The sequence below is a fragment of the Cryptomeria japonica genome, chromosome 5, assembly GCF_030272615.1.
Source record: "Cryptomeria japonica chromosome 5, Sugi_1.0, whole genome shotgun sequence".
Classification (NCBI taxonomy): Eukaryota; Viridiplantae; Streptophyta; class Pinopsida; order Cupressales; family Cupressaceae; genus Cryptomeria; species Cryptomeria japonica.
In genome coordinates this window covers 111,427,521-111,443,508 of record NC_081409.1, presented here as the reverse complement: position 1 = coordinate 111,443,508, position 15,988 = coordinate 111,427,521, and the positions used below count along the sequence as shown (strand labels likewise).

Below are 15,988 nucleotides of genomic sequence, written 5' to 3'. Positions count from 1 at the left end.
TGATATGCATCAGCTTGATGGTGTCTATGTCTGTAGCGACGATCTGAACATCATAAAGATTTCCTCTGAAGATCGTACAAATCTTGTGGAGATGGTCCTGGGATGTCAAAACAAGACTTAGTTAGAATTTCACCAAAGATCATTCATTGCTCCTACATTCTTAGTGTCAAAATTAGATCCTTCCCTCGCCCTCATCCTTTTTTCCTTTTTTTCAAAAAAGGTCTAGGCTAGTGAAATCCTGTGTTTCCAGTAATATTCAAAGCAAATCAGACGTTTAGGTCGTCAAGTGTAAGTCCCCTTGTGATTCCAGCAAGATCACATCATACCACAGAGAGCTTATCCACACGTAGAGATCCTACATAACAAAACCTTGGAGTTACTCTGACTGATCTTTCGGCGAGATCTTCAACAGTCAAGAACTTTGTTCAAGAGAGGATAAGATACTTCGGTATTTTATTCTGTGTTCGCATGTGCATAAAAAACACATCAACACTATGTACAGTATATCCTCACATTCCATCTCAATGCTACTTGGCACAATCTCCTTGCTTGAGACAACTCAAGCCATCCTAGCCCTTGATCCTCAAACTCCATTCTACCATTCCATTTCATTTTCTCCCAAATCTATAAAACCTCCAACATAATCATTTTTTATAACTCACAATTTCATGAATGTGCCATTATGTTGCCAAAATACTGATGTAAGCACACATCAATCATTTGGGCAAAACAATTACATCAATGAGTCTAACATAGAATTTTCTCGTTGAAATTTTATGTTTGTATGATTTCCTTTGCCTAATCTAAGTGTTTGTTTGGTGTGTTTGATCAATTTATTGCTATTATCGTTCACATTGCCACAATTTATAGCACACGATATTATTATTACAAGGGAATACCAAAGCCAAGTATTGTTCTTGATTTGTTATTCTTTGATTTGAGCAAATTTCAAACATATCATTACAACAAGAACCAACTTATAAAACTTACCAAAAATCAAGTAGCCAATAAATGTTTTAGAAGCAAGTACATCAAGAGAGATGTTTTTAAAAATAATGGGACCATAACTGAAAACATCCACAGTCAATGCATAGACATTAGAAACTATAGGAAATGTTGATATTATTGGTAAAGAGAGCCATTATGCCAAGGATATTCATAAGCAAAAGTTTGGCATGGGCACTAATCTGTTCCTTAAAATTTCTACTAAACTTAAGAATGCCTTTACCTAAAGAAGCACACTCTATGAAGAAACTACAATGACGTATTTCAAGTATCGTGATTGGAACATATTCCAAAAGATGGAAAAAGCTTATAACAAAGAAAAACTAAGAAGAATGTATTTGTTGGCTACGATGAGCTTTTAAAGCAAGACAATTGAATGACGATCATCCAGTCACATCTTATATCAATAACAGAAACGTGGATTAAAAGCAAGAAGAAAGATCAATTCCTTGAGTTTCACATCCCAATCTTTTAGTACATACCTTGTACGCCAAATATCATGCTATTATCTTAAGCATTATTTTCACAATGGATTATTTAGAAATAACTCATTTGTAGAATCGTCAACATATGGAATTAACATTTCCCTGTTTAAGGTTATAAAGAGTCTGTTAGATTATATTTTCTTATAATCTGATTGAAGTATAAAGAACCAAGGTATCAAAATGAGGAACCCTCAATTGGGGGCTCTCTTACTTTAACATGATCATGGCTACTTCGGTTATGAAAACTTTGTGTTTCTCCATTTTGATGATCTACATCTCTTTAAGATTTACTTTTGTTTTTAACGATATGTTTCTAATAGAGTAGTCTTGGTTTTATATTCTATGCTCTAAGGTCTGGGACATCGTGTTTGTTGTAATCTTTGGACTTTCATGTACAGTTTTTGGAATGTGTTTTAACACATACAGTTTTCATCACAGGGTTGTGAAATCAAACTTGAAAAATAGTCATTACATGACAGTAACACATTAACAAATTTGTGAAATGGAATGAGCTCACGTGGTAAATAATTGGGGGCTTTCACAGCTTCAATTCATGTTCAAATACCAAGGAGACATGCTACATATTTAAATACACACTCGTTAATTTTTTTATGAAGCAAAACTACAACATCCAACTCTGGGTAGGAGTACACCAATGGGCAAGCCCAGGTGCAAGTCATGGCATCTAAGCCAAACTATGCCCTGCAAAAGAGAATTTAGTATTTACCAATTCAAAAGCATAGTTAAGAAAAAATTTAATTGTACTAAGATATTAAGGTGGATATATCAGTATATCCATTGGACAAAAAGTTCTATATTTTCTTTGCTACAGAAAACAAGATACCTTTTTCTTACAAATAAAAGCTTCAGTGGTAAATGATACATCCAGTAAGATTACAACTTTGAAAGAACGCTCAACCTTGGCCTTTTTAGATTAGCTTTTCCTGAGGTAACCAAATTACCAACCGATTTTGGAAGTTACCCAATGTTCAATACTTCTATAGCAGAAGCTAAGAACTACAAGATGCTCTTTCCCAATTATTTTAAAAGACCAAATGCATACCCTCATGGCAGAGAGAAATAAAAACAGGGGAGGTTTTTCACTGTAGTCAAACTTTGGACTGTACAGGCAAAAGCATGCAAGTTTGCTACATGCTATACAGGTTCGACATTCTGAATTAAAGCTTCTTCATATCTCAAAACAATTCCTTCAATGCTTGCAGGTAGGAAAAACTTCAACCACTGGCATCCTGTAGATATTGGCTCTGATGGGGGAACAATTGTAACAACATTATCAATATGCCTAACTACACCCATTACGCTGATTGTACTTCCTTCCTTGACATATCTGTTAAAGAAACAATATCACATGCCACAGTTATTATAGGCCAGCCATATACCTCAAGAAATAATTACTTTTACATAATGTTCAACTGAAATAATGATTATTTCCTAACAGCAGGAGAAACCCACTGAATTCATTTGTGACCATAGCATTTGAGTAATGTTTCTTCCACATATCATCTAGCTTCCTTTCTCGCAAAAGAGCACAAACCATTGGTGGGAAACAACACATCATAAATCAAAGACTCGTCTACATTAATTGAATTCATAATGATAAAGATCAAAAGGTGAAGAACAAGAAATGGTTATCAATTTCAATGTGGTCTCTGTGGTTACCAAATTTCGAAATCTGGATTTATACGGGAGGGGGTTAAAAAACCCAAAAATTTGGAAGACTGGAACAGATTAGGAAAGTCTTGTTCAAAGAAAAGGTGTATATGTATATGCACAAAAATTATTGTAACAAACAGTAAACCTATGCAGACATTTAACTGTTAGGTAATGGAGAGCTAATCAGCTAGGATGTGGGTTAGTTGAGAGACGAAATTCTAATTTTTTAATAATGATAAAATATCCAGATCAGATCAGACCTTCAATATATCTGAAAAATCCAGATCTGGTGGGATTAAGTAAATATGTGATTCGCTTGTCACTAAGATAACAATTGTTAAAGCTATTGAAATCATTGGTCATTCAATTCATGGACAAAGTCACCACTCAACTGGCAGGTGTGTGTCTGCACTCAACTTGCTTTAGCTTTGAAGGTGACATATATGAACAAAGTCACAAAAATAAGGTATAGCAATGTGATCACCAAAGCATCACGATAACTTTACAGAGTGAAAACACACGTTGACCTATACTTGCATACAGATACCCATCAACAACATAAAAACCCAAGTACTAAAAGCACTTGCTACCAATAACCAGAAACTTAAGAAAGTCAGCTGACAAACATCTTTAACATGATAAGTACTAGCTTGCAAGTACTCTCAGGACAAATGGGTGCACAAACAAATAAATAGAAAAAGCCTTTCAAAATGATAAAAAGGAACCTCAATACCAAAATGAAATTGAACAAAAAAAACAAGATCAAAAGCATTGTAAACAAAATATCCAAGATCCTCAAAAGAAAAGGGATTGAAACAACCTTCAAAACTATTTATGTCTTCAAGAAAAGCTTTGATCAACTAAAAAGAAGTTAGGCCCTACACAAAACGGTGGAGCATACATGTTGGAATGCTCATATGGTAGGCCATACATTGGTGAAACTGGAAGGTCTATGTGCACCAGGATTAAATAACATTTTGGGTGTCTAAGATGCCACTGGGTTGAAGAATCGGCACTAGCAGAACATTCCCTCACAACTATACATGAAATTTGCCTTGGTGAGGCAAAGGTATTGACCAAGGCGAATCACAATAAAACATTATTTAAGAGTGACAAAAAAAATTGAAAGGCGTATGAATAATATCAACTAATATGATGGTTAGAATTTGTGCGACACATGGATACCCATCATCCAAAACCCTAAAAAAATTCTTGGCCATAACAAGGAATAAAATAAATTATTGATGGAAAATTATCACCTTGTCATCTGATATTATAACAAGAAAATCCTTGTGATATAAATGTCCACAACATTCCGTTAGAAGATCCCACAATTCTTAAGAGAAGTCTAGAAGATAGACCCAAAACGTCAGATATCAAGATGCTAAAACATAGCTGATTCCAAATATATAATATCAAAAACAATTTCTTCTACTTATTTCAAGTATTTTTCTCGAGCCCTAGACTATACCTTTGGAAACGCCACTTTCAAGTTTAACTTACATTAAACAATCCTAATACTAAATGAACTATCTGTAACTCCTTTCATTTATTGGCATGCCATTCTCACAATTGCTTTAAGATCCTTGTCTGCATATTCTACCGATGAAAAGTAACACTGAAGGCATTTAGTAAGATTCTGTATTTCAAAATTTCTTCCCAGATAAACTTTTCTTAACGATTCATTCAAGGATAGAAACAAATAAATAGAATCATCCAAACACGAATAAACTAGAGTGCAAAAAATGTGAAAATTAAGTTATAAAAATGGTTTCTCACCCTTCTTTGAGACGCATGAGGCGATCATCACTTGAAAGATTTCTTTCCCTCAGCCAATTTATAAGATCAAAGGACAACTCTGTTTTCTTCTGGACAATATTGATGATGGTAGTCTCATCAATATATGGGGTAACTTTTGCACCATTGCCAGCTTTGACCAATACTCTTGTGCCCGACTGCAAGTCTGATATGTAGAAATCTGTGACATATCTCTGCCACAATCAATGTAATCAAAAAAGTCAAAATAAATACATTTTTTACTTCAATGGGACCCTAGACACACACCAGAAAGCTTAAAGTTTATATGTGAAGAGACACAAGGAACTATAGAATCTTGCAAATTTCCATATTAAATATTTTGCAGTTACAGACGTATTGTTATTGATTTTGATTACAAATTGCAAGAAAAATCTGAGTGCACAAATAAAGGTGGGTGCACTAGGTAAAAGACATAAATAATTTTTGATAATAGAGCACTGGTAGAGTTAACAGTAATACAAAAACAAATGTTAACATAACTTCTTCCACTTGAAATAGAATCGCAGCTCTTAGAGCATTCATTTTTTCCTCAATCCTGTCAATGCATCTGTTTATTTGTCATAACCCCAACTATAACACACTATCCTACTTAAACGAATCAGAAAATTTTCTTACACCGTAAGACTTCACAATTTTCTGATGTCCTAAATCAAACTCAGGCAAGCAAGTTTAAGAGACACATAATTTCAATTTTTGGAAGAATGATTTTTTTGTACTAATGCAGATGAAGAGTCGCAGATCCTTATAACCGACTTCCCTAATAACTTATTAAGTGATGAAGCATTAGAAATAAAACAGTGATGACATAAGGAATTTACTAATTAACTTGTCAAGGACCCAATATAACTATCATGCTGACCGATTCAGAATTTATATTATGGCCAAGTCAATAAGTTTCATTTGATCGACCATTCTAAGGACAAAGATAAGTTTAATAGGATGTGTTTACATGATGTGTCATAGAGCCAGTATTCACTTTATTCTGACAGCTAAATCCTATGTTTAAGATATAATAACCAACTATACAAAGGTGGTCGATATGGAAAGCAAGCATTGAAGTCAGCGACTAAATATAATGGTAGTGATTCATGTGTTAAATAGTGATCCCTATTAAGTAACTGTTGATGTGTATTTTGTACACGACCAAACACAAAATAAAATACCTAAAGGTACCTTATCCTCTCTTGAATAAAGCTCCGGAATGCTGAAGATATCGCAGAAGGATCAATCGGAGAAGCTTCAAGGTTCCTGTTATGTAGGATCTCTACTCGTGGATAAGCTCTTTGTGGTATGATGTGATTTTGCTGGAATCACAAGGGGACTTACACTCGATGACCTGAACGTCTGATTTGCTGGAATCACAAGATTTCACTAGCCTAGATTTTGAAGAAAAAGGAAAAAGGATGAGGGCGAGGGAAGAATCTAATTCTGATACTAAGAATGTAGGAGCAATGAATGACCTTTGATGAAATTCTAACTAAGTCTTGTCTTGACATCCCAGGACCATCTCCACAAGGTTAGTGCGATCTTCGGAGGAAAGCTTTATGATGTTTAGATCATCGCTACAGGTATAGACACCATCAGGCTGATGCATATCAATGAAGAAGCGACAATTGAAGTTAAGCTTAAGCTGAATGATTCCAGTTGACTACACAAGGCAAGTTTGCAATCAACAAATTGCTAGTAGTATGGATATACAAATTTCACCATCAATTAAACACATTTCTTCCACTCATCTAATAACATGAAATCAAATCTGAGAAGTATAAAGACCATGCAAATTGTTGAATCGACCCATAGATTTCACCATTTCTTCAATGAAGTTTTACAAGTCTTTTACAACAACATCTTGGCAACAATCTTTGCCTTCTCTTTCTATTCTACTCTAACTACTATTCTATTTGCTATTAATCATTAACTATTCTAACCTCTATGAACTAACTATTAACCTTCTAGCTATTAATGACTAACTATTAGCCTTTACAAATGAAGAGTCAGGGCTTATATAGCGCCCTCAACACAATTCAATGGCTCCGATCAATTTGAGATCGATGGCCGAGATTTTACAATGAAAACCCTAATTAGGGTTTGTTACAACAAACTCAATTCTAGCCAATGGAATAATTGCATTATTTGGACACATCTTCTTTGGAATATTCGACCAATGGAGAACCGGGGTAGGTACATCGAAGTTTGTGCCATCTCCCATGAGTCAAGTACATTGAATCTGGACACGCTGAGGTGGACCAATCCGATTGAAGGAGTGAGTACTGGGATGCCACCTTGTCTGACACTTGTAACTTGGTAGATATTCAATTTGATGTTGCTGAGAAGCTAGCTTTAATTAACTCTTCTAAAACTGTCTGCTTCTTCAACGAACCCTTGCTTTAACTTCCTTTGTCTTTGATGTGCAGGATGGATGGTGTACCTTTCCTTCGAATGCTGGACTGGAAGAGGAAGTCCCTGATGATGCTGGACAGGAGAAGGCCGTCCTTGATGATGCTGGGCTGGAGAAGGTCATCCTTGTTGATGCCGGACTGGAGGAGGTCGTCCTTGATGATGTCTGCTCTTCTTTCATTTGCAAAACAAATCAAGAGATGATTAAGGACACATAATAAATTCATTTCAACATAGCATTTCCTACCTTAAATCATCAACAAGAAGATATCAAAATAAAGTTTGCTTAAGATTCTTTCCAAGGACAAGCTCCATAAAAATTTCGCCCTGAACCCTTTGGAAGGGTCAGGAGCGAATTTTGCATTCCTAGCTCAAATTCTTCTCACCTTGTGATCATACTTGCTTAGATACATGCCCAAGGACATCCTCATTCTCAACCAACACCAAGCTTGATGTAAATTTGGGGCAAAAATGGAGGTTTTAAGAATTTCACTTTGGACCCTTTGGAAGGGTCAGGAGCGAAATTCAAGCTTTAGGTCTTAATTCCTCATCTCCTTCACTTCAATTCATCCTACAGGGCAAAGAAACATCATTTCAACCTCAACTACGCCTTAGGACTCAAAGTCTTGACTTGACACAAGGAGAAAATAGGGATTTTGATGAATTTCACTTTGGACCCTTTGGAAGGGTCAGGAGCGATTTTCCTTTTCTAGCCCAAAATCATCATTTTTTCAATCCCAATCTTCTTTGCAAGGTGAAATTTCATCTCTTTTCGCCTTAGGAACAAGGTTTTAAGCTCAAGCAAGGTTAAAAATATATGCTTGTAAGGAATTTCGCTCTGGACCCTTTGGAAGGGTCAGGAGCGAAATTTCCCTCCTTGGCCAAAACACTCATTCCTTAACTCCTTCAAACGTCCTTAAGGGTTTCAATATGCCCATTCTCTCTTTCAACATGCCTTGGACATCAAAACTTGGCCAAATAAGGAAAGAAATGAGGTCTAGGAGGATTTTCGCTCTGGATCCTTTGGAAGGGTCAGGAGCGAAAATCTCATTCTTGACTTGATCCTTCATCTTTTCAACTCCGATCTTCTCTGGAAGGTAACAAAACATCATTCTTCACCCAGGAGACAAGGTTTGTAGTCTAAGCAAGGTCAAAAAAATAGGCTTGCAAGGAATTTCGCTCTGGACCCTTTGGAAGGGTCAGGAGCGAAATTCACCTTCTTGGCTAAAATCCTTCATTTTGTCAAAGCTTTCAAACATTTCCAACGTCCAAACATGTCTACTCTTCCCTTCAAAATGCCTTGCAAATCAAAATTTGGTCAAATAAGGCAAGAAATGAGTCTTAGGTTGATTTTCGCTCTGGACCCTTTGGAAGGGTCAGGAGCGAAAATCTTGATTTAGGCTTTAATTGCTCATTTTTCAAACTTCAATCTTCTCCTAGAGGCAAATATAGATTGTTTTCCACTTGAGGAACCAGGTTTTAAGCCCATTCAAGGTAGCAAATGAGGATTATAGTGAATTTCGCTCTGGACCCTTTGGAAGGGTCAGGAGCGAAATTCCTATTCTTGGCTAAAATCTTCATCTCATCCACCTTTACTCACCTCCTAAGGTCAGAACATGTCAAAAATCCCCCAAACATGCCTAAGGAACTATGAAATTGGTCTTGACAAGTGATAAATTGAGGTGCATAAGGATTTTCGCTCTGGACCCTTTGGAAGGGTCAGGAGCGAAATTCCTAATCTTGGCCAAAATCCTTCACATTTCTACGTTCCATCACCTCAAAAGGCAAAGACATGTTATTTCCTTCCCAAATTCGCCCATGGAACAAGGTTGGTATCCAAAACAAGGGAGCAAATGAGGCTTATGAAGAATTTCGCTCTGGACCCTTTGGAAGGGTCGGGAGCGAAATTCCTATTTTTGGACAAGATCCTCACTTTTCAAAACACTTCTCAAGGCAAGAACACATCAAGACTCACACACAATGCCTAATAAACCAACGCCCATCCAAAACAAGGAAGGAAAATGAGGGTTATAAGGATTTTCGCTCTGGACCCTTCGAAAGGGTCAGGAGCAAAATTCCTCTCCCAGGCTAGAATCCATCATCCCAAGGTCTAAAATCTCCTCTCCAAGGCAAAGTTGCATCAAACCTTCTCAAAAGTCTACAAACTTGGTCAAGCTAAGGAAAAAAAAAGAGGAAATATGAATTTCGCTCTGGACCCTTTGGAAGGGTCAGGAGTGAAATTCACCTTAGGCCATGATCCTGACTTCATTTTTTCGCATTTCTTCATTCAAACAAGTGCTTTTGCCTTCATTCAAGCCTAGGAATGCATTAGTTCTAGGTTTTAGTCAAAGTAGAATGTCTTATGGAGAATTTCGCTCTGGACCCTTTGGAAGGGTCAGGAGCGAAATTTGACATTTTGGACTCTCCGTCAGGATCATTTTATGGAATATAACATTTAAGTATAAGATGGAATATAACATTTAAGTATAAGATTTCTTATACTATAAGTTATATTCCATATATACTTTCAGGATGTTTGAGAGTGGTTTCGAACCTCTAGGAGTTTATTGCAAAATCTAGTTTTTGGAGGATTCTTCAATTTTCCAGACTTGGTCAAATTTCAGGATCAGGGCATTCCAGACTTAGCCAAATTTCAAGATCAGGGCATTCCAGACTCGGCCAAATTTCAGGATCAGGGCATTCAGGATGACATCCCAGACTTCATCACTCACCAACTTGACCTAGCTCAAACCTTCAAGAATGATACTCACTCACAAAGCAAGACACAATTAGCAACAAGAGCAAAAACCAGGCCCTAAGGAAGACTCCCAAAGAAACCCTAACCTGGAGCACCTGCTGACTCCCCTAGCTCAAGCAAAGCCTACCATCCTATTGATCCCCCGGCGACACTCAAAATGCAAAGGCTAACAGACAAACCCTAAACACCTAGAAAACAAACCCTAGAAAGCAAAAAGCAGGGGTCCCCATTTACAATGGGGCGATGTGTGAATACGTCAAAACAGTAACAAACTAAAACAAACAGTATTTGTATGCAGCAATTACGATCATATTACACACTGCTATTACATATAAGAGTAACGATCTGATTGATCTGATTAGTAACCAAGGAGCAGCAAAGGTATGTCATTAAGCAGCCATCTTATTCTTTATAAAGCTGCGATCTTAATAGTGATTAAACAACAACTTCATTAAGTTAACAAGGCAGCAATTAGGTTTGGTTATGCAGAGGCATCACCATTAAGAAAGCTTGTGACCATTCTTAAGGGTCAACATCTCTCAAAGGTTCTTTCTCTCCATAGAGACATACAGATATAAAATGTAGAAGACCACATCAAGTAGGGGGCATCGAAGAAATAGAAGCATAAGCATTCAGAAGAGCCTTCAAATTCAGATATAAATATATTAACCAGCAGGCTAGATATCTCTCTAAATAGTGTGGTATGAGATATAATGCATCACGTATTGGCTGAGTCATTATTGAAGAATATTATATTGCTGCTGTTGTATATACATTATTGTTCTTGTTATAATTCTGCCTATGCATAATAGAGTGGCTGTAATAATTCCTTAAAGCTTTATCCAATCTGACATTCCATTGTGGAGGGAAGATACGATACATACAAGGAGGGCAAGTAGCCGAAGATCCATCTGGGTTAAACAGGAGGTAGAATGAAGGATATGCTTCCCTGCCCCTGAACTCCAAAGAGTTAAGCAGGAGGCAGTATGGCGGTTGTACTTCCATGCCCCTGAACTTGTTGGATAGGCTCAAAGGTGCCTTGTATGATCTCCCACGGGTGCTCCATTAAGGCAATGAATTGTTTGGATGGAACTTCAAAGGCATCTATTGAATATCTTGAAAAATGTAACTCTATATGTACATTATTAAATTTTATGCTTGTTTATTTTGGGATACTAACCTGGTTGCAGGCTCAAGATTAAGGTACTTATTCGACAATACACATCTCCAAGCATCATCCAAACCCTAATTAGGGAAATTTATGGCAAATTGAGTAAGGTTCCTGTAGGGGGCATTACATTATTCAATAAACCATAAGAACGACACCACTAGTTCTCCTTCGTGTTAGATTGTTGGCTGTAACTCTGTCATATTGGAAAAAAGTTTGCCTTTGTAGTGGTTTGTCAGTTGCATGTCTGTCATATTGTCAATTGATGTGAACCACATACATATAGATAACCAAACTGCACTCAGAAACTGCTTCAAAACCCACCAAACAACCACAGGATTTTTTAGCAAATCACCATTCTCACAAATACTTTGGAATCTATATATGGTGACATTTTAATATAGTGGCCAACCTGTGTTCATGCCACAAGTGAAACTGTACAGAAAGAGTCACAAATGCATTTTTTCATCATATTTTAAATTTTTGGCAAAACTTATTATCCAAATCGAGAAAATTCCTGAGTTTGACCTTTATAATCTAGTTGGCAATATACAATGGTCAGATGCCAACAAGAATAGGAAGTTAACAACTACTAATGGGTTAACAACTTTGCAATTGACTACAGTGGATTAAATATGAATCAACTCCCCTTAAAGATATGGAAACAAGAAAGGACGGTGGCAGACCCAAGACAAGTTATTAAGAAACCATGGAGCATATTAATGAAATTCATTTGTTCAAGCAAGGTGAAGAAAGGCTGCACAAAACTTGACGAATTCAAGAAGTGCAGTACATTATCAAGCCGTTTTCGCATGGTTGTTTGGCCACATGGCTATCAAACTAGTGGAAAGAGGTATCACCTGCTGACTGCCAAGCAGTTTCAGTGAATCAGACAAATTAAAGTTGCAAAAGGTCCAAATGTTTCAAACAGAATATAATTTGCAGGTAAGTAATTATAAGTTAATTAGGTTTACATGACTTGTAAATTATGAAAATTAATTTCAGTTCTCAATTGCATTATAGAATAACACAAAAATAACATAAAAGAGGCATAAAAATCCAACTAAGCCAGAAAGAAGATAACTCCTAATATGCACCTCAGATCAGGAGAGTTACACACAAAATAGTATGTGTTTCTGGGACTCGGGAATGTGAGTTTTGCTTCTGCTCAATGTACGATTCTGATTTTCATGTGTACGTATGAAGTTATGAACAATTTAAGTGTTTTTCATACTAAGCTTAGACTTGCATACAAAGAAAAGAAAAAACCATATTTCGTACATGCAGAGCATCCTTATAGGATTTGTATCGCAAATAACATACTGACCTCTAAATATGTCAGTTCCCAAGAAAACTGCCGATGCTTAGGGTTTACAGAATTCACTTTCCATCCCCGGTACTCATACAGGCCTGTTGATGTGTAGATGCATCTAGAAATCTTTTCATATGATGACTCAAGAGGGGCACTTCCACAGCTGACAACCTGAACCAGGCCAAAGAGAACAGTCAACTGGCATTCTGGAATTCTATGACAAGCAGCTCTTAAATCATGGTCGCAACTCAAAAGAAACTAAGCTATAGTAATTGATATACGAGAAAAAAAATAGTCATTGCACAACTTGTCTTACAAAGCCAAGCTTTCTTCCTTGAAGATAAACAGCTAAACCGGCTAAACTTACAAAAGTAAGAATATAGAAAGAATATAACTATTCACATCCATGATATGCTAACAAGAAAAAGAAATAGATATATACTCTAATTCTATGAGAAACGAAGTTAAAAATAGAAGAGTGAGAATTCATATTTATAAAGCAGGTAAATCAATGCCACCTGCCATGAGGTACGCATCCTGATTAGATATGTTTTGAAGGTGTTCAACAAAGAGGATCCCACGAGGGCCAAAAGGATACATTTCAGAATGTCCTATTCCAAGTGAAATCTCTAATATTGTTCACCAACCTCTCAGGTAAAACCCTAATGCCAACTGTGCTGAGATGGTATTACTGGGAATTTACAGTTTGCAAGTCTGAGGCGAGTCCTCTGCAACTGCCTGGCCTGTGGCAACCATTGTGTACTCACTGCTGGAGAATTCATCTATAGCAGAGCTCGGAATTGGAATGTCCTGTAAGGAGGCTACCACTATTATTTCCATTATCTAGAGAGGTCTTTGCAACTACTTTTTGATTGAAAAATTTGCCCAGGACTTGCACCTGGCTTTATCCATTTGGGTACACCACACCAAGAATTGTCTGTGATTGTTTACCCAACTAAGCATCCAACATATGTCCATATGAGCATATAACATGTCTCAACTATGAAAACCCTGTGCTGATCACATTTGAAAGTAAAAAAGAATATTGACCTCCAAATACAGAGCAGCAATTATTAACCTCGTAACTCTCGATGGCCACTGGAAATGTGGAGCCAGAGGTTTGCCTGATCAAAAATTTGAGGAAGCGTATATGCGAAATGGCAAACTCCCTGGATTCTCCACAGAAAAAATTGCCGCGGGTGAATTTGTATAGTGGAAATTTCGTGTACGATGGATAAGCATTTGAAGCCTAGGCTTCGCAAGCTGAAATTTAAAATGGGAAGTGTCTATATACATAAAAGCTCGTTTCTCCCCCCCAAAAAAAGCATAATTTCTAGCAGTGTTCTGTTTAGATTCTTAGAATCAAAAGTCCATTTTGATTTTCTTTAAACAAAATACATATCTTCACTAGCATTCCGAAATCAAATTGCAATGAGTACATTGTATGAATTAAAACTGCTTATACTTACCCCAGTGACCTTCACATACTGCCCATCCGTGGCTCTCTCCAGCTCTGAATCAGAATAACCCAACAAAAAAGCAATACCTGCACTACTTCCTCTCCAAGCATTCCATACCAAAATCCCCACAACAGCTACAAACAAACCCATCAGAACAAACAGCAATGTACCATTGTGAACTGCCACCAGAATAAAAGCGCCCGCCACAAACCCTATCACAAACAATGGAACCACCACCCCAATCACAACCCTAAAACCAGTCCTGTTATAACTCCCAGAATAATCCTCGTATTTTAAATGGGTAACAGACTGCTTGTCCTCTTTGAGTTCAACTTCTCTCTTTGACGAAATGTTCTCCATTTGATACTTTTCAACCCAAAATAACCCCCACTACCATTTATCTCGACTCACAAACTACTCATATTACCTGCATCTGGTTTTTTCCATGGCGTTCTGTTGAATAATATACTCCAGAGTTATCTATGCATACTACCAAACTAATAAAATAGGTAGAAATTAGGAATAAGGTGTACCACGTACTACATCATGTAACAGAAACAAAATAGCAAAAAATAAGAGGAGGATATACCCTACTGTGTATATACCCACTTACAATAACACAATATGTATTTGAATATCTGATGAGTATATACGAGTACAGAGAGGTTATATTCAACAGTCAATGGCAATACTATCGACATCAAAGTGTGATTTTTTTTCTTTCTGAACTTTTTATAGCGATCAGAAGATTAACAGAAATCTTTTCGTAATGGACATCATAACTTCGTTTGAAATCTATTACCTTTTTGACGATATTCCTAATTGAACACCTGTTGGGGAATGTGCTTCAACTTGTTCGAAAAGAAAGGCGATTTTGGCGCAAATTGTGGAAATCACTTCAAAATTATATTTGGAAGTGGGGTTTTTGCAGACAAAAAGGCGAAGCTACTGTTGTGCCGTTGGTTTTTGAAAATGCAGAATTTATTAAAAAAGGATTTTAATCCGTAGTCCATAATTTATTCTTTTAAAAAGCCGGCGCCTTTTTAATTTAGCTTTCATCTTATATCAAACTAATTATTAGGTTGTTAAAATTTAATTTTATTTAATAATTAATTTGTAAAAGTGCATTGATTAGACATGGTTAATTTTAATATGGTAAATAGCTAATTTTTTATCTTTTTTTTAATCATTTTAAAATTTTATGGTACAAGTAAGTTTTGTATAATTAAATAATATATTTTATTGATCATTTCGGTTTTTTTTTGGGTCGATAAATGCTTTTTATTGGAACTTTGAACCATTGGGTCACAATGGGGGACCCCATCCCTAAATACATTATCTTGTATGATGAGGTATTAACACCTCCATATTAGTTCTCTGAAATCATCTCGCCTTATCACTTTGTCCATCCTTATCACTCCATAGACACCTTATCTCTCCATTCATTCTCCTTATCACTCCACTTGCGACCTCCTATCATAATTGCTCCTTATACCTCCCACTCCTTATCTCTTCATGCATTGCCTCCTCACCTTATCACTCCACTTGACGACCTCGCCTTATCTCTCCACGATTCTCATGCCTATTTGTCGCAAGAACATCTTCTATTTTCCTGCTTCGTGCACCACGCCCGTCTGCATTAGGAGGGGCATTAACACCCTGCCAAACATTTTGACTACTCGATCCACGAGCCCAACATTTGTATTCCTTTGCACACTGCACCATCGTGGCATGTGGGGGGGGGGGGGAGGGGGAGGGGGGGTTGCTCACCGATAACCTTCCTTTCGCCAAATTGCCCTGCATGAGATTCGAACCTATGTTGACGTATCAACACAGCTTGCAGCTTACCACTGCACTACAGGGTGAACCTAATCATTCTTTAACTAGATGCATTTAAGATATTTATATTAT

The 15,988-nt window shown here is 36.8% G+C and overlaps 1 protein-coding gene across 1 annotated transcript; it reads right to left on the bottom strand.

Moving 5' to 3' along the window:
• Positions 1–2,233: 2,233 nt before the first annotated feature.
• LOC131067136 (uncharacterized membrane protein At1g16860) lies at positions 2,234–15,021 on the bottom strand. The gene is made up of 5 exons (XM_058002070.2): positions 14,880–15,021; positions 14,087–14,530; positions 12,633–12,788; positions 4,944–5,155; positions 2,234–2,838 (listed from the first exon to the last, which is right to left on the bottom strand). Exons 2-5 carry the CDS (start codon positions 14,435–14,437, stop codon positions 2,646–2,648), a joined length of 912 nt encoding a protein of 303 aa, XP_057858053.1. The 5' UTR covers positions 14,438–14,530; positions 14,880–15,021; the 3' UTR covers positions 2,234–2,645.
• Between the last annotated feature and the right edge of the window lie 967 nt (positions 15,022–15,988).

Excerpts from the sequence above, each read along its gene's own strand:
- LOC131067136 (XM_058002070.2), bottom strand. The coding sequence starts at position 14,437 with ATGGAGAACATTTCGTCAAAGAGAGAAGTTGAACTCAAAGAGGACAAG. Across the intron at positions 5,156-12,632 it reads GGGAACTGACATATTTAGAG|AGATATGTCACAGATTTCTA; the intron begins GTCAGTATGTTA and ends TGATTGTGGCAG. Across the intron at positions 2,839-4,943 it reads CTCATGCGTCTCAAAGAAGG|ATATGTCAAGGAAGGAAGTA; the intron begins GTGAGAAACCAT and ends TTTCTTTAACAG.